This window comes from Maniola hyperantus, chromosome 27 (genome assembly GCF_902806685.2).
Source record: "Maniola hyperantus chromosome 27, iAphHyp1.2, whole genome shotgun sequence".
Lineage (NCBI taxonomy): Eukaryota > Metazoa > Arthropoda > Insecta > Lepidoptera > Nymphalidae > Maniola > Maniola hyperantus.
The window spans coordinates 752038-775352 of NC_048562.1; the positions used below are offsets into that span (position 1 = coordinate 752038).

At 35.2% G+C, this 23315-nt stretch overlaps 3 protein-coding genes across 4 annotated transcripts; 1 reads left to right on the forward strand and 2 right to left on the reverse strand.

Moving 5' to 3' along the window:
* The first annotated feature begins 1831 nt into the window (after positions 1 to 1831).
* LOC117994731 (low density lipoprotein receptor adapter protein 1-B) lies at positions 1832 to 13341 on the forward strand. Its single transcript, XM_034982684.2, has 6 exons — positions 1832 to 1966; positions 5349 to 5451; positions 7076 to 7232; positions 8989 to 9075; positions 10542 to 10627; positions 11640 to 13341. Exons 1-6 carry the CDS (start codon positions 1913 to 1915, stop codon positions 11732 to 11734), a joined length of 582 nt encoding a protein of 193 aa, XP_034838575.1. The 5' UTR covers positions 1832 to 1912; the 3' UTR covers positions 11735 to 13341.
* Positions 13342 to 13827: 486 nt separating this feature from the next.
* Positions 13828 to 18731, reverse strand: LOC138404280 (calcium-dependent protein kinase 6-like). Its single transcript, XM_069507897.1, has 5 exons — positions 17336 to 18731; positions 16627 to 16782; positions 15417 to 16395; positions 14602 to 14935; positions 13828 to 14138 (listed from the first exon to the last, which is right to left on the reverse strand). Exons 1-5 carry the CDS (start codon positions 18570 to 18572, stop codon positions 13848 to 13850), a joined length of 2997 nt encoding a protein of 998 aa, XP_069363998.1. The 5' UTR covers positions 18573 to 18731; the 3' UTR covers positions 13828 to 13847.
* A 618-nt stretch (positions 18732 to 19349) lies between these two features.
* LOC117994618 (uncharacterized) lies at positions 19350 to 22816 on the reverse strand. Of its 2 annotated transcripts, none has more exons than XM_034982568.2 (4): positions 22706 to 22816; positions 22007 to 22092; positions 20983 to 21130; positions 19350 to 20127 (listed from the first exon to the last, which is right to left on the reverse strand). In XM_034982568.2, the coding sequence occupies exons 1-4, from the start codon at positions 22814 to 22816 to the stop codon at positions 19453 to 19455; spliced, it is 1020 nt and encodes a 339-aa protein (XP_034838459.1). In that variant the 3' UTR covers positions 19350 to 19452. The 2 variants fall into 2 exon arrangements, with proteins under 2 accessions (XP_034838459.1, XP_069364184.1); XM_069508083.1 differs by lacking the exon at positions 22706 to 22816 and adding an exon at positions 22214 to 22251.
* Positions 22817 to 23315: the final 499 nt, after the last annotated feature.

The window sequence follows — 23315 nt, forward strand, 5'->3', positions numbered from 1 at the left end:
GCTGGGACTATGTCTCATTAACATCGAAATGAAGTCATTTTGACGTCATTTGAAGTAAAAATATACTATCACCTCGAAACTTCAGGGCTGACGTCACTAAAATGGCGGCCACACGCAAGACGGAGTGACGTGTGGAAGTCCCTACAAGAGACCTATGTCCAGCAGTGGACGTCTATCGGTTGATGATGATGATACCTAGTTGCTTTCAGAGCCCTTAACTCTTCTTTTACTGTATGACGCCTGCGACTTCGTCCGCGTGGTTTAAGGATTTTAAAAATCCTATGGGGAACTCTTTGATTTTCCGGGATAAAAGTAACCTATGTCCTTCCCCGAAATGCAAGCTATCTCTGTAGCAAATTTCGTCAAAATCGGTTGAACGGTTGGGCCGTGAAAGGCTAGCAGACAGACAGACACATTTTCGCATTTATAATATTACTAGCGACCCGCCCCGGCTTCGCATGGGTTTAACGTAGATACTAATGTGGTATCATTGAGGTGTCATTGCCTCGGAAACTCTCAAATGAGAGGATTTTTTCCGACCTAATTCACATTACTTCAATTTCCCTAGGGATCTCTAATTTTTTGAGAATTAAACTATAGCTATAAACCTTCCTCTTGAATCACTCTATCTATTGGTGAAAACCGCATTAAAATCCGTTGCGTAGTTTAAAAGATCTACGCGTTCATACATACATACAGACGCGGGAAGCGACTTTATTTTATACTATGTAGAGATGTAGAGATATGGATTAGTACCTATAGATTCATTTATTACGTAAACCCACCTGTGCGAAGCCGATTCAAGTCAGCTAGTTTCTACAAAGTGAAAGAATATAATATTATGCATTTTTGAATGCATTCAATTTCTAGATTTAAAATGGTCTGCAAAAAGATTAAATTAACATAATCTGTAATTATTAAACTAACGTTTTATTATTATGTATAACTGAATAAGACGTATTTATGCTAAAATTTTCCATAATTTAGTGAATTTAGACAGAGAGTTATTTATTACTAGAAGAGCAAACGATTTCTCTTTGCATCGTATCGTGAGGGAACTCTCGGTTTGATTCTGAATCGACGATAATATTATGTCAAATATTAGGCTATAAGTGACGTGAAATCAAAGAAAAAAAACCGACCAAGTGCGAGTCAGGCTCGCGCAACGACCGTTCCGTATAACTATAGTTATATATTATTATATTCAAAAACTATGATGCATTAAAATAAATAAAAATCTGTTTTAGAATGTACAGGTGAAGAACTTTCATATGATATCCCACTTGATAAACTTCTTCTATATCTTACTTCGAAAATTGAAAATACTAATTATTAGTTCACGACCACAATTTTTTTTTCCGCACGGTTTTCAGATTTTTCCCCCAATGTCTGCTATAAGACCTACCTACCTGCCAAATTTCATGATTCTAGGTCAACGGGAAGTACACTGTAGGTTTCTTGACAGACAGGCAGACAGACATACAGACAGCTAGACAGACAGACAACTAAGTGATCCTATAAGGGTTCCGTTTCTCCTTTTGAGGTACGGAACCCTAAAAATATTTTATCCCTGAGTGTGATACTCAACATAGCTCGCTCCATAGCACGCTGAGCGACTTTTAGTTTGTGGACGAGGCCAACTGTCAGTGTCCACGTTTCACGTTGCACGTTCTAGTGAATGACAACTCATTGGTTTAAGCTATTTCAATCTAAGTTTTTTAAACACAATATTTATTTCCTTTTTTTCAGATGGAGATTGCGCTGTGAAAAAAAACGGTGAAAAAAAAAATTAACGATACAGACCAGACATATTTTTTTATCAAAGTTAAGTTTAAATTATAAAAGGAATAATAATTAATTTAAACAATTGACAGTATTATGTGTAAGTGAAGTGAAGTGATTAAAATTCAAAATGGCGGACAATGAAGGACCAGTAACAGTCAGTGATCTTCCGATGACTTTTCAAGTTAGTTAAAAAATACTTTTATTATGCTTAATTTTTCGCCGCTATGCATAATGTTCTCAAAGGTGTGTGAAGTCTGCCAATCCGCACTTGGCCAGCGTGGTAGACTATGGCCAAAGCCCTTCTCACTCTGAGAGGAGACCCGTGCTCTGTAGTGAGCTGGCGATGGGCAAAAAAGAAATTATATTCCACTAGTTGATTTGGTAAATGTCCAGCAGTGGACGTCTATCGTCTACGTTGATGATGATGATGATGACTTAATGGTGGATCGTTTAACTAAGTTAACAGTGTAAAACGCTGTGTTCTTCTCAAGCAGGAGCTAACTGCGGAATGATGCAAATTCGATAGTTAACTAACTAACTGCACTGTGAGCTATATACACATGCGTTGATTTTCGTAACGTTCCGCTTCGCATGCGTAACGTTACTAAACCGAAATAACTACCACTAATAACTAGAAATGTGTGATAGCCTAGTGGTTAGGACGTCCGCCTTCTAATCGGAGGTCGGTGGTTCGATCCCGTTCACGCACCTATAACTTTTCGGAGTTATGTGCGTTTTAGGTAATTAAATGTCACTTGCTTTAACGGTGAAGGAAAACATCGTGAGGAAACCTGCATGCCTGAGAGTTCTCCATAATATTCTCAAAGCTGTGTGAAGTCTACCAATCCGCACATGGCCAGCGTATTACTATGGTCAAAACCCTTCTCACTCTGAGAGGAGACCCGTGCTCTGTAGTGAGCCGGTGATGGGTTGATCATGATGATGATGATGATGATGAGTAAATGTTCTGCGCAATATATCTAGGTAGTAAGGAAACTTAATACATTTGACATAAATAGTAAAAACTATAGTATAATCCTCAACTGACATGCTAATAAAAGCCGAGGTCAATTCTTTTGACACCAATAAAAATCTTGATTAGTATACTTAGTAGTTTATATATTGTCATTATTCGTAGGCCAGTAAATAAAGCCTTTTTTTGGTCAACCTCGCCCTAAATTTCCGGTCCAATTTTAATTTTCTTTTAGGTTAAGGGTCACTCTGACCATAAAATCACAAAATGCTGGCAAATCCAGGTGGAGCTTCGATCGTAATCTTAAAGGAAAGTTTTTGGACGATATCTCGGAAACTATCCGCTTTAGAGCAAAAGTTATGTTGACTATTATTGTAGACAATAAAATTTTGCATCTTTTGTTTCCTGTAAACTTTTTTTTTAAACTCACCGTTTACGATTTATGGCCGATTTAATGAACCGGTTTTAAAAAAATATAAATTAGAAATTTAGAAATATTATAATATTTTATTATTAATATATTTCATATAATATTATTCACGCGGGATTTAGCTTTTTATTACACATAAAGTACCCATATATAATACGGAGCATCGCTTATGGGGGCCATGGTGATTGCGATGACGTCACATCCGGTCGCGTCGGGCCCAATTACACACACTTCATGGTGGAATGGCCACAGACTTACATACCTACCTGCTTTTAGTCTAGCTTCGTCCGTGGCCAAAAGTATTGTACATCGACCTTTAGAAAGAGACAGTCGTCTAATTTCGGCTTCGTAGAGCGTTATCTCTGTCGCACGAAATATTAATAGGTATCTATTAGGAGCTGTTAAAACAATTATGATTGGGTTTTTTGATAATTCTTTATAGGTATATAAATACACTAATTTTTAAGGTTCCGTACCTCAAAAGGAAAAAGAAACACATATAGGATCGTTGTCTGTCTGTCAGTCTGTCGTATACGTCAAAAAACCTATAGTGTACTTCCTGTTGATCTAGAATCATGAAATTTGGCTGGTAGGCAGGTCTTATAGCACAAGTAAAGGAAAAAATCCGAAAACCGTGAATTTGTGGTTACATCACATCAAAAAAGAAAAAATGTCTTGTCAGCTAATATCTAATTAGTATTTTCAACTTTCAAAGTAAAATTACCAAGTGGGGTATCAAATGAATGGGATTCACCTGTACGTTCTTTAACAGATTTTGATTTATCTTGTAAAATGTCGAAAAACTACGGCTGTAGGAACCCTCAGTGCGCGAGTCTGACTCGCACTTGGCCGGTTTTTTGTTTGGGAATCTTAAAAATAAATGAAACTGGCTACACTTGCAAATTATAAAATTACTAGACATACCTACTTACCTATTGAAAGTATAATCTGATAACAATGGTATAGAGATCTCCTTTGTAACATCTAATCCCATGTACCTATTGTTTTTTAGGGTTCCGTACCTCAAAAGGAAAAACGGAACCCTTATAGGATCACTTTGTTGTCTGTCTGTCTGTCTGTCTGTCCGTCTGTCAAGAAACCTACAGGGTACTTCCCGTTGACCTAGAATCATGAAATTTGGCAGGTATGTAGATCTTATAGCTGACATTAAGGGAAAAATCTGATAACCGTGAATTTAGGGTTAGATCACACAAAAAAAATTAATTGTGGTTATGAATTAGTATTTTCAACTTTCGAAGTGAGTGACTATATCAAGTGGGGTATCATATGAAAGGTCTTCACTTGTACATTCTAAAACAGATTTTTATTTATTTTTATGCATCATAGTTTTTGAATTATCGTGCAAAATGTCGAAAAAATACGACTGTAGTACGGAACCCTCATTGCGCGAGCCTGACTCGCACTTGGCCGTTTTTTTTAATGTAATTAAGTCAGGGTCATTTGCATTTATAGGTACCTAGTACCTAGCTAATTAAGAAATTTTAAGGTGATTTGATACAACCGGCCGCGAAAATTCAAATTTTAGTTAGTTTTTCGAAAATAGTAGACTAATCGAACATCGAAGGCTTATATGGTAATGAGTTTTGCGGGCAACACTTTAAAACATCATATTTTACAAAAGGATCTAGAAATCGAAAAATGATGTTCCCACACCCACAGTATTTTTAAAAAACCTATTCAACGATACCCCACACTATGGGGTAGACGAGAAAAAAAATTCATCCCCACTTTACATGTAGGGGAGACCCTAAAAATAATATTTATCAAAATTTTATTTCACCACTTTGTCGGCGTGATTAATATTTATACCCATGCCAAATTACAGATTTCTAGCACTAATAGTCTCTGAGATTAACAGAGGACGGACGGACAGACGGACAGACATGGCGAAACAATAAGGGTTCCTTGTTTACTACGGAACCCTAAAAAATTATATTAACTAAAAATTATAAATACTATCTGTCCCGGCTTACTCACGTGTGTAGTCGACGTTAGCCCGACTAGTTTCGAACCCATCCGGGGTCCTTTTTCAAGGGAGTCCGTCCGCGCACGCGCCGCTACGCGACAGATAGTATTTATAATGGAATTCACTCACGGTAGTTTAAACGCTAAATTAACTAAAAATGTTGAACGTTACAGGTCAAATACCTTGGACAAAGCGATGCGAGAGGGCTATGGGGTATCAAACATACAAGAAAACCTGTCGATCTCATGGTGGCTGCTGCCAAGGCTCTACCTCCAGGTACTGTGTTCCTCCAGCCTTAATAATGGCCAAGGTTGACGTTTTAGAATGTAAAGGTAAAGCCCTTTTAAAATAAAATAAAATAAAATAAAAATCTTTTTTATTCGTATAAATACTCATCCTCGCTTCTTTTCAATGTTTCACACACTGCATACGCATACCAATTTTCGTAGAAACTCGTTTATGCTTAGATCTGCCTCATCGTTTAATAAAATTTGTAAAAATGACAAAAATTTGGACCTATTCTGCATCACTGGAACCACTATTCGGAAAGCTCTGGCCAATGAATTCTTTAACGCTCATACTTCAGTTAAATAATTCGTTGGCCAGATCTCGTTTCTCATTTTTTTATTTTATTACTTCTCCCTGAATTTTCTTTCCCCCAGTCGAGTTTTTTTTTTGTTATTCTTATGTGTATTCTATCTGTGAAAACTTGTCATTAGCTTTAATCTTCTTCTGTTTTTACCTATTCATTTTTACATATTAGCTGTAAGTTTTCCTGTTAAATAAAATAAACTTTTACAAGTACTTACGAATGGTCGGATGCATCTACCACTGGTTCGGAATGCCTTTCCTGCCGAGGAGAACCAGCAAGAAACTCGGCGGTTGCTCTTTTCAAATATTTGATATAGGTACAAGATTATGCCATGTATAAAATAGTATTTGCAGTGTTGTGCGTTGCCGGAACGAGCTGCAGGTCAAATCCACGCTCTTTTATCATTTAGATAATCTTCAATTGTGTAATATGCTTTTTTCAGGAGCATATTTTTAATAGATTTTTTAAACTTGTGCAAAGGTAAGTCCAAAATAGTTTGCGAGATTTTATTATAAAAGGTTATACTTTCATATGATACCCCACTTGGTACAGCTGTTATCTTTAAAAGTTGAAATTACTAATTATTTGTTCATGAACCCTCTTTATTTTTTTGTGTTGTAACCACAAATTCACGTTTTTAAGATTTTTAGGGTTCCGTACCTCAAAAGGAAAAATGGAACCCTTATACGATCACTTTGTTGTCTGTCTGTCTGTCGGTCTGTCAAGAAACCTACAGGGTACTTCTCGTTTGGCAAATTTGGCAGTTAGGTAGGTCTTATAGCAGCCATTCAGGGAAAAATCTGAAACTGTGAATTTGTGGTTAGGTACATCACGCAAAAAAAAAAATTAAATTGTGGTCATGACCTAATAATTAGTATTTTCAATTTTCTAAGTAAGATACGAGTAGGTAGCTATATTAAGTGGGGTACCTACCATATGAAGGAGCTTCACCTGTGCATTCTATAACAAATTTTTGTTTATTTTTATGCATCATAGTTTTAATCGAGCCTCAATAGCTCAACCGGTAAAGGAGTGGACTGAAAACCGAAAGGTCGACGGTTCAAATCCCGCCCGTTGCACTATTGTCGTACCTACTCCTAGCACAAGCCTGACGCTTAGTTGGAGAGGAGAGGGGACTATTTGTCATTTAACATGGCTAATATTCTTTTATTAAAAATCGTGCAAAATGTCGAAAAAATACGACTGTAGCACAGACCCTCGGTGCGCGAGCCTGACTCGCACTTGGCCGGTTTTTTTTTCCTTTTGAAGTACGGAACCCTAAAAATATTTCTATTTCAATACTTTCAGGCCAAATCCTGCCCATAGTGAAACTAACGATCACAGTGGATGGAGTTCACCTGGAAACCCTCCACAATGGCCCCAACAAGGATGAGTTCGAACACATGGCCGTTTTCTTCAACATACAGTCCATATCATACGGAGTGCAGGACCTCGTGTATACCAGGTATTTTTTTTTTTTTGGGAACCGTACCTCAAAAGGAAAAACGGAACCCTTATAGGATCACTTTGTTGTCTGTCTGTCTGTCGGTCTGTCAAGAAACCTACAGGGTACTTCCCGTTGACCTAGAATCATGAAATTTGGCAGGTAGGTAGATCTTATAGCTGACATTTGGGGAAAAATCTGAAAACCGTGAATTTGTGGTTACATCACACAAAAAAGTTTAAATTGTGGTCATGGACTAATAATACCTAATTAGTATTTTTAATTTTCGAAGTCAGATAACTAAGTATATCAAGTGGGTTATCATAATATGAAAGGTCTTCACCTGTGCATTCTAAAACAGATTTTTATTTATTTTTATGCATCATAGTTTTTGAACTATCGTGCAAAATGTCGAAAAAATACGAGTGTGGTACGGAACTCTGACTCGCACTTGGCCGGTTTTTTTTAAAGAATATTATCCATGGTAAATGACTAATATTCCCCTTTCCTCTCCAACTAAGCGTCAAGCTTGTGCTAAGAGTAGGTACGACAATAGTGCAACGGGCGGGGTTTGAACCGTCGACCTTTCGGTTTTCAGTCCACTCCTTTACCCATTGAGCTATTGAGGCTCGATTATCATTTTACTCCATGTTCCGTACTTTCGATGTTTGTATAATTGGGTATATTCATACTTTTGAATTTGATAAATATTATTACTTTATTATAAACTAGGATAAAATAATGACGTACCTACACTGAAAAAAATATTAAAAAAAGATTTACAAAGTTACAGGCATTTTAATTTTGGAGTGGAAGGGTCTTCTATCCCTTTCTCGCAAAACGAAAATTTGTATGAAACCGCACGAAGCTACTATGGAATAGGCTACTTGACAATTTTTTTAAGTTGGTCTTAAATGGTTAATATTTGTCCTATTATATCAAAAAAATTAACACTATATTTTTTTGCGCCCTAAAAACCGTAAAACTTTAATTTAAAAAAATATTTTTCTTAGACAGGTGAAAACACTGTCGGCCATGTTTGGCCGATAGATTATCTGTGCTCTGACGTCATGCATTTGTAAACAACAGTATAACCCTGTGGTTATACTGTTGTAAATATTTTTTTAAATTAAAGTTTTACGGTTTTTAGGGCGCAAAAAAATATAGTGTTAATTTTTTTGATATAATAGGACAAATATTAACCATTTAAGACCAACTTAAAAAAATTGTCAAGTAGCCTATTAGTAGGTGTGACGTCAAACTGCTGTATATCGCTAACTCTGTCTAATCAGAAATATTTAAATGCTTATAACTTTTTTGTTATTTGATCGATTTAATTAGTTTTTTCAGTGTACGTCATTATTTTTATTCTAACCTAAATATATAAAAGGAAAAGGTGACTGACTGACTGACTGACTGACTGACTGACTGACTGACTGATCTATCAACGCACAGCTCAAACTACTGGACGGTTCGGGCTGAAATTTGGCATGCAGATAGCTATTATGACGTAGGCGTCCGCTAAGAAAGGATTTTGGAAAATTCAACCCCTAAGGGGGTGAAATAGGGGTTTGAAATTTGTGTAGTCCACGCGGATGAAGTCGCGAGCATAAGCTAGTTTATAATAAAGTAATAAAAAAATGGAGTCAAATACCCAATTATAGCACAAAAAAGTTCCCTTTTCCAAATTTTTAGTATATTCTTGTATGATGGTGTGGAACCCTTCGTGTGTGAATGCGACTCGAACTTGACCGATTTTTTGTACTTCTATTTCTAGGGTGTTCTGCATGATCATCGTGAAGGACAATGCTGACGTGAAAGGGTTGAACCCATTCGAGTGCCACGCTTTCGTCTGTGAATCTAGGTAATGAGATAGTTCATACTAAATACTAGGTATAGTCCGGGACAGGTCGAGATGGCAATCGAGGTACGGTGGGACGCCCCGCACACCCGCACGACACCCGCGCTCGCCCGCACCAGCAACCCAATTACGGTAAACTGATAGCTACAATGTCACGATCGCAATCATCTCTGATTGGTTGATGCTCGCTCACTATTGCTTTATTGGCTACAATGTATTGTTGCAACAAGAGTGGCACACATTCAGCCAATCCGTTTCATTAGAAAGGCAATAATGCGAAACTAGTTTAAGACCCAAAAAAAATGCAGCAATATTTTTTCCGTAGTACACACAAGTAACAGTCAGTCAGTAGGGACTGCCGACAAAGATGAAAACTATCTATCTAATCTATCTATTAGCACTAGCACTATTAACATTATCATGTTGGTGACGTAACCTAGAAGTTTGTAACTTCGCTAAAAACAAAACACTTTTACCTTGCTAAAGCTTCCCCTTTGGCCCTTTGTAAATAGGGCATGAACTAGGACACTATGTCTCATTTCGGGGTGAACCGATGACCTACATAGATTAGTTTATTGCTCCCCATAGATTAGGATCCATGGGAATCGATTGCGGTATTTCAGGTATTTGGGTTATCGCATAAAAATAACATTATCAAAATAATATACCTATACTACTATCTCACATCTAGGCGATAAATGTAGAAGTTTATCTACGACTAGCTTATTCCCGCGACTGCGTCCGCGTGGACAAATTTCAAACCCCTATTTCACCTCCTTAGGGGTTGAATTTACAAAAATCCTTTCTTAGCGGATGCCTAAGTCATAATAGATATCTGCATGCCAAATTTCAGACAAATCCGTCCAATAGTTTGAGCTGTGCGTTGATAGATTAGTCCGTCTGTCAGTCAGTCACCTTTTCCTTTTATAATATATTTAGAAGACTAGTTTATGCTTGTGACTTCGACCGCGAGATATCACTTATAGCCTTCAAATCAAATCAAACCACATCAAATCAAATCATTTATTCAAATAAGGTATCAATAGTACACTTTTTAATCATTACCCATATTAAAAATGCGATAGTGTGTTTGTTTGTAGGTTTGTCCTTCAATCACGTCTCAACGGAGCAACGGATCGACATGATTTTTTGCATGGGTATAGTTTAAGACCTGGAGAGTGACATAGGCTACTTTTTATCCCGGAAAATCAAATAGTTCCCACGGGATTTTTAAAACCTAAATTGTGATAATTTGTAAAACTAAAGCCTTAAAAGTTAAAACTAAAGCTACCAAGGTTCTAAACGCGACCTGTACTTTTTTACTATGAACCCCTAAAAACATACTTAATTCAGTATTAAGCTGTGGTACCTAGCCTAGTGGTTAGGACGTCCGCCTTCCAATCGGAGGTCGGGGGTTCGATCCCGGGCACGCACCTCTAACTTCACATTCAGTATTTCTTCGATTACAGAAATGCAGCGAGGCGCCTCACGTATTCTTTGGCTGCCGCCTTCCAGGATTACTCGAGAAGAGTTAAGGAAATGCAGGCAAATCCAGGTAAATTTACTAATAGACGTATACTGCTGGACATAGGTCTCATGTAGGGACTTCCACACGCCATGGACTTGCGCCGCCGCCATCCAGCGGCTCCTACAGACTCGTTTGATATCATTTGTCCACCTAGTGGAGGTTTGGTTTCTTCTGCGAGGTCGTCATTCCAGCACCTTGGGACCCCAACGTCTATCGGTTGTACGAACTATGTGCCCTGCCCATTGCCACTTCAGCTTCGCAACCCGTTGAGATAATATCTCGGTTACTCTAGTTCTCCTACGGATCTCCTCATTTCTGATTTGATCACTTAGAGAAACTTCGCACATAGCTCTCTCCATCGCCCGCTGAGTGACTCTGAGCTGTCTTATGAGGCCCATAGTTAGCGACTATGTCTCGGATCCATATGTCATCACTGGCAACACGCACTGTTCGAAGACTGTGGTCTTCAAGCACTGAGGAATTTTGGACAAGAAGACATCTCGAAGCTTCCCGAACGCTGCCCAACGGAGTTGGATTCGGCGGTTGACCTCTTTCTCAAAATTGGACCTACCGAACTGGATTATTCTTCTTAGTTCTTTCACACGACTTATCCGTCTTTTGCATGTTGTAACTGCTTATAATTTGAATTATATAATAACTTAGCACCTAGAATTTCAATAGTGATTTTTTTTGTTGTGGGTTCTGTTGGTAGTTCAATAAAAATAAAAATAAAATAAAAAATTGTGTATCCTAAGTATACATAGGTCTTGTCTACAATTTCGGGTGCAGACAATATCCATATCTATACTATAAATATTAAAAATGCGAAAGTGTGCCTGTCTGTCTGCTAACCTTTCATGGCTCATCCGTTTAACCAATTTTGACGAAATTTGGTACAGAAATAGCTTGCATACCGGAAAAGGACATAGGCGACTTTTTATCTCGGAAAATCAAAGCGTTCTCCCGGGATTTTGAAAACCCTAAATGCACGCGTACGAAGTCGCAGGCATCCTCTAGTAATCTATATTTTCCTTTTCAGAACTGGACGAAAGGCCGCCTAGTCTAAAGAAAAGATTCGCGATCGACCTAAGAACACCAGAAGAAATCGAGGCAGAGCTAGAAACTGAAGCATAAAGACAATAACTTAATAGATAGAACTAGAAGACATAAAAAATAATGCCAATGAAAAGACCACAGATTTTCAATACAAAAACTGTCATAACGCAAAAATTTTATATTAATTTGTATACTTAGTAGAATACTTGTTTTCAAGCTACCCGTGTAAAACTGGGGCGGGTAGCTAGTGTTATATCCAATACTAGCTTATGACCGTGACTTCGTCCGCGTGGACTACACAAATTGAAATCTCCTATTGTATCATCCCCTTAGGGAATAAATTCTCAAAAATCCTTTCTTAGCGGGTGTCTACAACATAATAGCTATCTGTACCCGTAGTACAAGATTTTACGTCTCACCAAACGAAACCAAATTCGAGAGTCGAAATACTTCCGCGTTACAGTAAAATGGACCTAAACAGCCTTGAATTGAAGTCAAATATTCAATGCCACTGATTTTAATTTCGCAATGTTTCCGCTTGGAGCGCTGGCTGTAGAAGTGTAGACAAACTTGAGCTTTAAAACAAGGCATTTAAGATCCAGTTTACTGTAACGTGGAAGTATTTCGACTCTCGAATTTGGTTTGGTTTGGTGAGACGTAAAATCTTGTACTACGGGTACAGCATGCCAAATTTCAATCCGATGCGTCCAGTAGTTTGAACTGTGCGATAGATCAGTCAGTCAGTCACCTTTTCCTTTTATGTATATAGATTTACCTGGGTTAATTTGTTGTCAATTAATTACGTAAGTTACTTACGTAAGTTAAACTTACAGGTGTAATCGCGGTCTAATAAAATGGTGCAAAGTTCAAGTCCAAAGACCAACCGTTCCATGTAAAAAAAATAGTAGGTACTTACTTACCTATTTTTAATAATCATACAAAATAAGTAGATATAAGTTTATTTATAATATAGTTATATATATAGTATATATATATATATATATAGTTTATAATATACAAATATGTAATACTATTTAATTTATTTGTATTATGCATTATTTTATGTTATAATTTAGTTAGGAAAAATAATCGTCGTGGTTTCGTTCGCCATGGATTATCAAAAATCCATGGAACCTCTTTAGTTTTCCGAGATAAAAAATAACTTAAGTCACTTTGCAGATCTTCAATTAGGTACCTACTTGAGTACCTATTTGAAAATCATGTTGATTTGCGGTGTAGGATAAACTAACAAACAGACCAGAACCAGTGTTTTTGTGATTTAATTAAGTATTTAGAAACCATACATATTATAGTAATTTTACGTCAGTTATGTATTTCAAAATAGTACCTAACACTTAGTTTAGTTTTAATTTAAGTAGCTATTAGATATAATTATGAGGCTATGTTAAAATACCTGTCTATAATTGAATAATAATATGTCCGATAGTACTTTATTTTTATTTATTAATTTATTCCTCTTTTAATTATTCCTCTTATTATTATTTTTCAATTAGGTACCTAATGCAATAAATAACATTGAGGTATTTTAACAAAACCTTATATTTTTTTACAATTTTGTGATTTTAGTATTAATTGTTTTATTTATTTATAAAAATATTGTTTTATTTAATCAAGTACTTTATATTAGTTTTTGTTTGTTTTCAATAGGTTAAAATAAAACCGTTATACTGAGATTTTTGGTGTCATTTAATCTGCAATTTGTACGAAAAATCCTTTTTTTATTTTACACAAAGGGCACTTATAAAAATTTACGCATTTCTTAAGATAGCTTATATAAGTCAAATATAAACGATGAAATTGTGGTTTTATAACCCTGGCTAAGTGAATCACTTGTAGCATTACTATCCCTTTCGACCATTTATATTGACCCTAGTCTTAAAATAAAATAAAAAAATCGAGATATTATTGTTTGCAAAAATTCGCGAACCAGTAGTTGTACCCCTCCGCGTCGCTCTGTCCTGCTCTGCCTCAGGACAGCGCGGTTGTCACGTGGCCCTCGACCACTACTAATGTTTCTCACAACTTCGAGTTTGTGTCAAGATAATATTTTTTTCTCCCAAAAAGTAAGTAGACTAGTTTTCCAAAACTACACGGATTCACTTAGCCAAACTCACTCGGTTGGGCTCTAAAACCACTAAAATGACGCTGTGTATAACAATAATTCTTTTAATCATTCATTTAATCTTCTCAACTCCTCCAGTACATTTAAAACAAATAAACATTCTTCTTTACTCTTCTTTACAATTTTTTTATTCTTCTTGACGAAATTTGTAAAATTTTCTTCCACTGAAGAAGAACTGTCTTCTATAGAATCTAAAAGTCTGGATAGACTTAAATGTAGGATAACTTTGGCTAGATTTGTCTTGTTTCCTTTTTCTAGGTATATAAAATTAAGATCTTGGAGCCAATTTTGTTTTTTGTATTCGGTTATTATTGATATGTGTTTTATTGCGTCATGCAACTGAAAATTAAAGACTTTTTAGTTTTTAGGGTTCCGTACCCAAATGGTGTCAACGCCCTATTACGAACCCTCCGCTGGCCTGGCTGGCCAAAAATCCCCCTTAATAGTAGGACCACGTTTTAATTGCTACGCTAACAACCCATATACTAACACTAGCTTATAACCGCAACTTCGTCCGAGTAGACTACACAAATTTCAAACCCCTATTTCACCCTCTTAGGGGTTGAATTTTCAAAAATCCTTTTTTAGCGGATGCTTACGTCATAATAGCTGTCTGCATGCCAAATTTCAGCCCGATCCGTCCAGTAGTTTGAGCTGTGCGTTGATAGATCAGTCAGTCAGTCAGTCACCTTTTCTTTTTATATATTATTTAGAAGAAGAAGATTAATTATTATGGTACCATTGCTAACCGACTAGCGGGAATTCACGGTAAGATCGATTGCCAATAGAAAAAAAAACTTACATCGTTTAAATTAAATAGAAGGTTTTCAAGCAAATCTTCAAAATCATTTAGTAAATTATTCTTTTGCCCTATTGTTTCTTCTTCATCTTCTTCACTTCTTAGAAACATTGCATAATTCTTCCACAATTTTATTGGTTCCTTGATTTTATTTGTTTTCTTAGTTTTAGGGAATTTTATAACACTCTGCTTTAACACAAGATCTTTTATTCTATTTGAGTTTTTATTCATTGATTCTTCTTGTGATGCTAGTTTTGATAGTTTGAAAAGGTAAATTGTGTATTTTATTAGTTCGAGATCTTTTGGATGTATGTGTTCGCCATATTTTAATTGTTGACTGAAAAAAATATTGCGTTAGATCATTAGTAATATTTGCTCATGGTTTTACCCACATGAAAATTAATATTTCGGAATTTATTAAATAGATTTTAATAGAGCAGTTTTTAAGTCTGACTAGATTATTATGGCTAGTGGTTTAGACATCGCCTTTATATTCGGAGGGTCCGGGGTTCGATCTCGGGTACGCACTTTCTTTATTATATTATTTTCTTTACGGCAGTTGGAAAAAATCGTGAGAAACGCTGCATGCCTGAGAGTTCCCCATAATGTTTACAAAAACGTGTGAAGTCTGCCAATCCGCTCTGCCTGTCGAAATGCTGTACTTTTAGAAGAATCGCATGCGGAAGGATCACGGAGCCCACTACTACCAAGAAATTCCCTACCATTAAGTGAGTAATGAAAAGAGGCTTGCCCCTCAGCAATGAGGAAGCTACGCATTTGTAATGATAGAAAAGAAGAGAACATTATGAAATGCTTACATTAAATCCAATAATTTTCTCAAAGCTGCCTGTATATTGACAGTCGTTTTCAACCAATTGTATTTGACTAAATTCTCATTTTTAAGCTTTATCGAATCTTTCAATACAACTATCATCGAATCAAATAGTTTTTTGAAAGGCAGATCATTAATTTCTTTATTTATCGATTCACTATGATCCTGTTTTTCTACTACTTGTTGATCTGGTATATTTTCGGATGCTGTTTCATGATAAAGTGGATTTAGTGTCAGTGGAACAATATTTATGTCAGTATTAGGTTTAAAATTCGATTTATTTGATCCAAATAGTTCATCCTTAGTACCAATTTCAGGATCAGCTCTATTAAAATCCATGAACAATTTATATTTTTTTGGTTTTTGAAAATATTCATTAGTTTTTCGAATTGGTGGTTCGCTTACTTGAGGTACTAAGCCAAATAGTTTCTGGAGATATGAAATATTTCTTACTGCTTGAACATAGTCTTTTATACTATCACTTTTTGGTATACTATTTATAGGATGTTCTTCTTCACTGGATTCAGGGGAATACGTTTTGTAATTATTATTTGCATTATGGCTCTTGCTTCTCAAAATTCTACTAGAATAATAATCAGCATCATCTGGATTGTAATCCTGGTTAAACAAATTTTGTGTGACTGGTTTCATAAATCCATAATACTGTGTTGGCTTTTGTTTTTTGTTAGTGTTTCTTACATTTGTATCATAGTACGCTCTATTTTTATCGTTATTGTAACCTGAAAAACGTCTTTTTGCACCTATTAAATTGATTTGTTTTGAATCTTCATCTTTGTTACTTGCTAGTATATCTTTAGTGTCAAAGTCTTCTTCTATGTTTGGTCCAAATTTGTTATAAGGTCTAAAGTATGCGTTTTCCGGTGCATAGTTATACACAGGTGCGTATAAAGGATGTTCGTTTTGTAAACGCTTGCCAGTTGTCATGAAATGCGATTTATTAGGATCTGTGAAAAGATATTATATTTTAATATATTTGAAGGTTACAAGCCAGAAAGATACAAAGTAGGTTTATTTCCATAATTTAAGTAACATTATGTAATACCAATAAAAATTAAGATTTCTATTTTTTTATGACTTAAAAAAAATGGAAAATGACTTTTTATATTATTAAGTTGTTGCACTGCACATTGTTCTGAACAATATGACAAAACGTGTTAAAAATATAATGGACTTACCAACTTCAAAAACTTCGTACACTTTTACCTTTTTGGAATCTTTATCAACGTTTTGTATAGATTCGTTTTCATCAATTCGTGACTCATCTAGATTATCTAGTCTTGCTCTTAAAACAGTCTCATCACTATCCCATTTTTCCGAAAAGTTCACTCTTTCTGTATTATGTTCAACAGGTTTAAAATTTACATTATCTTCAAATGTCGATATTATGTTGACACTTTTAGAAACAAATAAGATTTCTAAATCCTCATTTTTTAATTTTTTACTACTTCATAATCATCATCATCATCAACCGATAGACATCACTTGCTGGACATTAGTGTCTTGTAGGGACTTCCACACCCCACGGTCTCGCGCCGCCTGAATCCAGCGGCTCCCTGTGACTCGTCTGATGTCATCCGTCTACCTAGTGGGGGTCTTCCAATACTGCGTCTCCCGGTGCTAGGTTGCCATTTCAGCACCTTGGGAACCCAAAGTCTATCGGTTTTACGAACTATGTGCCCTGCTCATTGCCACTTCAGCTTCGTAACCCGATGAGCTATGTCGGTTACTCTAGTTCTCCTACGGATCTCCTCATTTCTGATTTGATCACGTAGAGATACTCCAAGCATATCTCACTCCTTCGCCCGCTGAGTGACTGTGATACTATTTCACTATTTTCTAATATAATACCATGATCATTTTTAGTAGAAACTCTTTCATTAATACCTAATTTTTCCATATCCTTCGGCTCACGTTGTGTATCATTCACAACTTCACTAACTGGTTTACTAGGTGAAGTTTTTTCTATGGTAGATAATGAAATACTCTCAGAGGTAGTTTCTATTGTAGATTCTGTTAAAGATATATCATTTTCTGCAGTATTCGTTCTTTCATTTATACTCGGTTCTGTGACAACAGTAGGACTTGGGGCAGTAGTTTCTTTCATTATTTCTATAATATAATTGCTCGTTGTGTTATATCCTTTAGTAGTCTTTTCTTCATGATCATCCCCCTTTTCTTCACTTTCGTTGTCATATATTTTTTGTGTAGAACCCCAAGTATCATTATACATCGTGGTCTCTCCATCATTAATGTTATAATCTGCGGTTTCATTTGAATTCAGTTCAAAGTCTACCATTTCAGCTGTCCCTAGTTTAAACTTATTATGAAATGATTTCCTTAAATTTTCTGAATTTTCAATGTTATCACTTTCTTTAAGCGAATCACTTTCTAAGGCATTATTAGCAAGTATCAAATTGCTTGAATGTTTAAAGTTTCTTACAAAAGCTACACTTTCGTCATGATTTAGATCTCCTTTTTGCTCTTTTTCTGAGTTCATAATAATTTCTTCATCTACATTAGTTATATTACCGTCATGCTCTACATCTAATGTGCTATTTTCTATTAATGACGAAAGCAAAAGTTCATTATCAACTTTAACATCACTATTTTCAAATTGATCATACACAATTTTTACAGGAATAACGCCATATGACATCTCAGTAGTAGCTTCTTTTTGTAATGCATTATTACCATTGGTCCTTTTTTGTCTCTTTCCTTCACGTAGAGTCAAATCTATATGTTCTTCCTTATCACCAGTATTTGATTCAATTCCACCGTCGTTATTTTCATTAAAATTATCATTATTCATTTCTACTCGATCATTTTCATCGACTTTTTTCTTTTCGGATCGCCTCTTTTCACTTTTCAAATTATCTGATTCTTCTTTGATAATTTCCTTGACAAAAGCATCGTGGGCATCTAATTGATCGTCTGTTATTTCTACATGTGATTCTTTTGGACTATCATTATTTTGAATTCCTTCTAGAATTCTTCTTGCTATCCTGTTTAAGAACTCTTGTTTTTCTTCTTCGGGTAGTAAATCAATATATTTTTCGTTAATTTCTTCGTCACTTGCTATAACGTGTTTACATATTAGGATTAAAAATAATATTTTATTCATTTTGTATCACAAATTTTACGTCATTTTTCTGAAAACATCATTTCAAGAAGAAGGAATTGAAAATACTGATTCATAAATTGAATGTGCTTGTAAAACTAATCGTGCGTTAAAAAGCTAAATTGGTTTTTGCAGTAAAAAAAATTAATTTACAGATAAGAAGTAAGTACCTACTATACGTAAGTGACTCAATTCACTTCAAGACATAATTGAGTTATAAAAGAAAGTCTATTTGGAAATGATTTGCAATGATTGCAAGAAAATAATTTATACAGCACTGATTAAATTTTAACTACGTTTATACACTATACGTTTATACACTATATACACTATATGAATGAGATAGTTAATAGGGAACTAATATATAAAATTTAGTTAAAGTTATATATATTGAAATTGAAATAATATTGAAATTGAAATATTAATCACTTAAGTAATTACACAGAAACTTTGACAAAAACCTTGATATGGCCGTCTCTGACGTCCCGTCTTTCAGTGTGCGCAACACTGAAAGACGGGACGGGAGAAAATTTTAAATTTATCAATTAAATTTAATATTTATCCAATCGAATAAAGGGACATATTTCAATGTTCTGTAATTGATCTCGGAGCATTGCAGCGCAGTTTTCTCTAGAGCACCGAGTATTGAAATAAAATAGTATAACAATAACGTTTTTTGCTAGCATTCTACACCCTGTATAGGAAGATGTTAGGATTGCTATTCATATGGATGGATACATGATGGATAAAAATAAAGTAATTACCAAATCTTATCCTTTTATTAGGCATCTTCAAGATAACTTATTATTACAATCGAAACTATTTACAAACATTATCCTGTTTAACATGCTGGCAATCATTTACAACTACATTACTAGGTATTTCATACAATTTTATATTTCATAGACCCTCTCCATATTTTCCTTCCCGTCCTTTTACTATTTCTTTCCGAACCCAATCTTGAGTTTTCAAATTCATCCTTAAATGCTGGTGCGTTAGGGTTATATCCGCTTGTTTCAACGGCAACTTCAGGATAGTACTGAACTGGTTCTATTTTTATGTCAGTTCCATATTGAGCTGTTTCTGTTTTGATTTGAGGATAATATTGGGTCGTATCTATTTTACCATAAGGTTCATATTGGGGTGTCTCTATTTTTAATTCAGGTTTGTTTTCACTTGTTTCAAAAAATGCTCCAGGTTGCTTGTTTTGAGTTGCTTCTTTTTTTACTTCGGGGGCATTTGGAGCCATTCCAATATTTGTTTCCTTTTCTGTTTCAATATCTATAGGTTTTTCATCTAATTCCTCTACCATACCCATCTGTTCCTCTGCGTCTCTTAATAAAGCGTCCATGATTATATTTTGTTTCTTACGATTTTTGTTACGATTTTTATTATCATTTTCTTTTAGCGGTATGTTTTCTGTTTGTTTGTTGATATTTTTATCTAAATCTTCTTTGCCTGGTTCCGCTATTTTACCAATTTCCATGTTCAGGTCGTAGAAATTTGGTGATTCCTCGCATGGAATGGATTCTCTGGGTCTTGCACATACCAGTACCTCCTGTAAAAGGAATTAAGACGTTAGTTCATAACCAAAAATGTTAGTATACGCGTTGTTAGCGTAGCGATTAAAACGTAGACCTCCTATTCGAGCTATTTGATCCCGGGTGGGCTGACGTCTAACTTTTTGGAGTTGGGAGGACCCTGTACCCCTTACACTGTCTTTACTGGACGTGTAAAGCATTATAATAAAGTAAAGAAATCCAACATCTGACTATCAAAAAGAGTTATTAATTACCTATTTTGAATAAATCATTTGACTTTGACTTTGACTAAGTAGATACTATTACTAGTGTTTTGCTTGGGTGCGTGGACCACTAAAGTGGTCAGCGAGTACGCAGAGTTGATTTTTCTATGTGCGTTTTAAGCAATATATCACTTGCTTTAACAGTGAAGGAAAACATCGTAAGGCAACCTCTATGCCTGAGAGTTATCCATAACGTTCGCAAAGGTGTATGAAGTCTGCCAATCCGACTTGGCAGCGTGGTGTGTTTTCATTCGGAGAAATGACACGTGTTCAGGAGTTGAGTAGCGATGGATTTGTACGGGAGCAGTGAGATGTAGGCTCGACTGTCACAAAAAGGAGATCTTTCTTCATGCAAGTGTCATGCTTGGGGTCCAGTTGGTCTAACTGTTGTATTTTGGAACTTGGATATAACCTTCTGGGATTAACACTAAGTTAGCGTGATTGAAAATTGCTGTGCTGCCATCTAGTAAGCTGGGTGTAAGTTGCTTTCCGTCTTAGATTCGTGTCGCGTGGTTGCTGTAGCCTGTAGTGTGAGAAGCGTCACCTAGTGTCAACATGGGGTGACCACTACAGGTAGATGCTGATGATGATTACAGTATAGATAGATACCTGGTTGAACACGGTCTCCTTGGGACATATGAAGCTGTATCTGAAGGTGAGGTTGCGCCCAGTCGCCAGCTGTACGGGGACGCACACGTGGAAGAGTTGGCACTCGTTATCGACGTCTGCGTAGTAGCCGTAGGTACGGTTCTCGCAACTGAAACAAAAAATATTCAAAAAATCCGAGAATATATTTATGATCAAGAGGTGGATCACCCATGAAACTCAATCTTCGTAAATAAATTAAATTTTATTAAATTTGTATAACGCGAACTCGCCATCCTCACATAAACTTTAACACTTTTATTAGTACAGTAGTTGAAATTTACGTGATCAATTAAAAAAAAAAAAAAAAAACAAACAAATATAATTTATTATATTAACAGAAAGACAAATACTTTTTCCAAATATAGAACGCTATTTTATTCTTTCTTCACTTTAGATGTAATGAGTTTACATACGAGTTCATATCACGTTCTAATAGAATAGGGTCTTCGACTGTAGTAATAAAATAAAGTGATTTTTTGTATAGCGGTAGTTTATGGTGCTAGAAATCATTATTGATTAAAGAGAATAATTTAAAAAATCATGATTTTTATTTATTTTCAGGGTTCCGTACCTCAAAAGGAAAAACAGAACCCTTATAGGGTCACTTTGTTGTCTGTCTGTCTGTCGGTCTGTCAAGAAACCTACATACTTCCCGTTGACCTAGAATCATGAAATTTGGCAGGTGACAGGTCTTAGCAGACATAAGGTGAAAAATCTGAAAACCGTGAATTTGTGGTTACATCACACAAAAAAAATTAAAATGTGTTCAAAGTAAGATATCTATACCAATTGGGGTATCATATGAAAGGGCTTTACCTGTGCATTCTAAAACAGATTTTTATTCATTTTTATGCATAATAGTTTTTGATTTATCGTACAAAATGTCGAAATAATACGACTGTAGTACGGAACTCTCGGTGCGTGAGTCTGACTCGCACTTGGTTGGTTTTTTCAATAAATAAACAAGTAGGTAGGTATAGCTTACCTGAAAGTATCTGTAATATTTTCTCTTATCGATGTCGCATTGGCAGGTAGATTTAAACTTTCAGCTGTTGTCTGGTTTACCATTTCCTAAAAAAAAAAGATTTTAAACACGGTTTTGGGCTTCTTCTTATACAAGGGTGCGATGGAACCCCTGTAGGTTTATTTTAACTTTAAGTACTTAAATAATTTTAGTATCACCCTTATGTACCTTACTTTTATTTGTATGTTAAAAATTTAACTGTTGGAATACAAACAGAACCACGAGTTTTATTGAAATTTATGTGCATAGGAAGGAAAAAAGAGGAGAGGTGGATTGATTGCGTGAAAGAGGATATGCGTGTAAAAGGGGTGGATAATACGTTGACGTATAACAGAAGTGAGTGGAATAAGAAGACGTATTGTGCCGAGCGTGGGATAAGGGCAGAAAGAAGAAGAACAAATTTTATTGAAAAAACTAGCTTATGCTCGCGATTTCGTCCGCGTGGACTACACAAATTTCAAACCCCTATTTCACCCCCTTAGGGGTTGAATTTTCAAAAATCCTTTCTTAATATGCAGACGCCTAGGTCATAGCTATCTGCGTGCCAAATTTCAGCCCGATCCGTCCAGTAGTTTGCGCTGTGCGTTGATAGATCAGTCAGTCAGGCTGTCAGTCACCTTTTCCTTTTATATATTTAGATTAGACTAAGTTATCTCTTACCCTTAACATTTTCAAAACTCGATTACTTTGCACCTCCACGTCTATTTCGTCACCAAAAACATAAATTGTAAAAATAACAAATAAAACACTCCTTAATAATATCGACGCCATTTTGAATTATTTTATTCTTAAAAATTGAGATCACAGTTTACCTGAAAGAAAAATATTTATAAATTTTTTTTTTTAAATAATTTGAATTGATTGAATAAAAAAGAAACATGTGGCTTAGTATTTTAACAATTAATGTAAAAATAAATTTTAGCAATAATATTAAAAAAATATTTTAAAAATAAATTTTAGCAGTAATGTTAAAAAATAAATTTCAAGTCATATTTAAAATAAAATATATTCACTTTTTGTAAAATTAAATTATGTTAAATTATATTAAATTTATCTTCTTATTTGGTAAGTATACAATTTAATAAAAAAATATTGTGAATAAAAAATAAAATAAATTAAAATGAATAATATGAATATTGTCCACTAGACGCATAGAGAGTAGAAACTAATATTTTTTTGGTGAATTATATTTTTACACATTATATTTTTAAATTCAGAGGGTTAATTTCAGTATTTCAGCCAATTTTTAGGGTTCCGTAGTTTTCATAAC

Excerpts from the sequence above, each read along its gene's own strand:
- LOC117994731 (XM_034982684.2), top strand. The coding sequence starts at position 1,913 with ATGGCGGACAATGAAGGACCAGTAACAGTCAGTGATCTTCCGATGACT. Across the intron at positions 9,076-10,541 it reads GCTTTCGTCTGTGAATCTAG|AAATGCAGCGAGGCGCCTCA; the intron begins GTAATGAGATAG and ends CTTCGATTACAG. Across the intron at positions 10,628-11,639 it reads GGAAATGCAGGCAAATCCAG|AACTGGACGAAAGGCCGCCT; the intron begins GTAAATTTACTA and ends TTTCCTTTTCAG.
- LOC117994618 (XM_034982568.2), bottom strand. The coding sequence starts at position 22,816 with ATGGCGTCGATATTATTAAGGAGTGTTTTATTTGTTATTTTTACAATT. Across the intron at positions 22,093-22,705 it reads GAGTTTTGAAAATGTTAAGG|GAAATGGTAAACCAGACAAC; the intron begins GTAAGAGATAAC and ends TTTTTTTTTTAG. Across the intron at positions 21,131-22,006 it reads AATATTACAGATACTTTCAG|TTGCGAGAACCGTACCTACG; the intron begins GTAAGCTATACC and ends TTTTTGTTTCAG.
- LOC138404280 (XM_069507897.1), bottom strand. The coding sequence starts at position 18,572 with ATGAATAAAATATTATTTTTAATCCTAATATGTAAACACGTTATAGCA. Across the intron at positions 16,396-16,626 it reads GTACGAAGTTTTTGAAGTTG|ATCCTAATAAATCGCATTTC; the intron begins GTAAGTCCATTA and ends ATCTTTTCACAG. Across the intron at positions 14,139-14,601 it reads TTCTATTTAATTTAAACGAT|TTGCATGACGCAATAAAACA; the intron begins GTAAGTTTTTTT and ends TTTAATTTTCAG.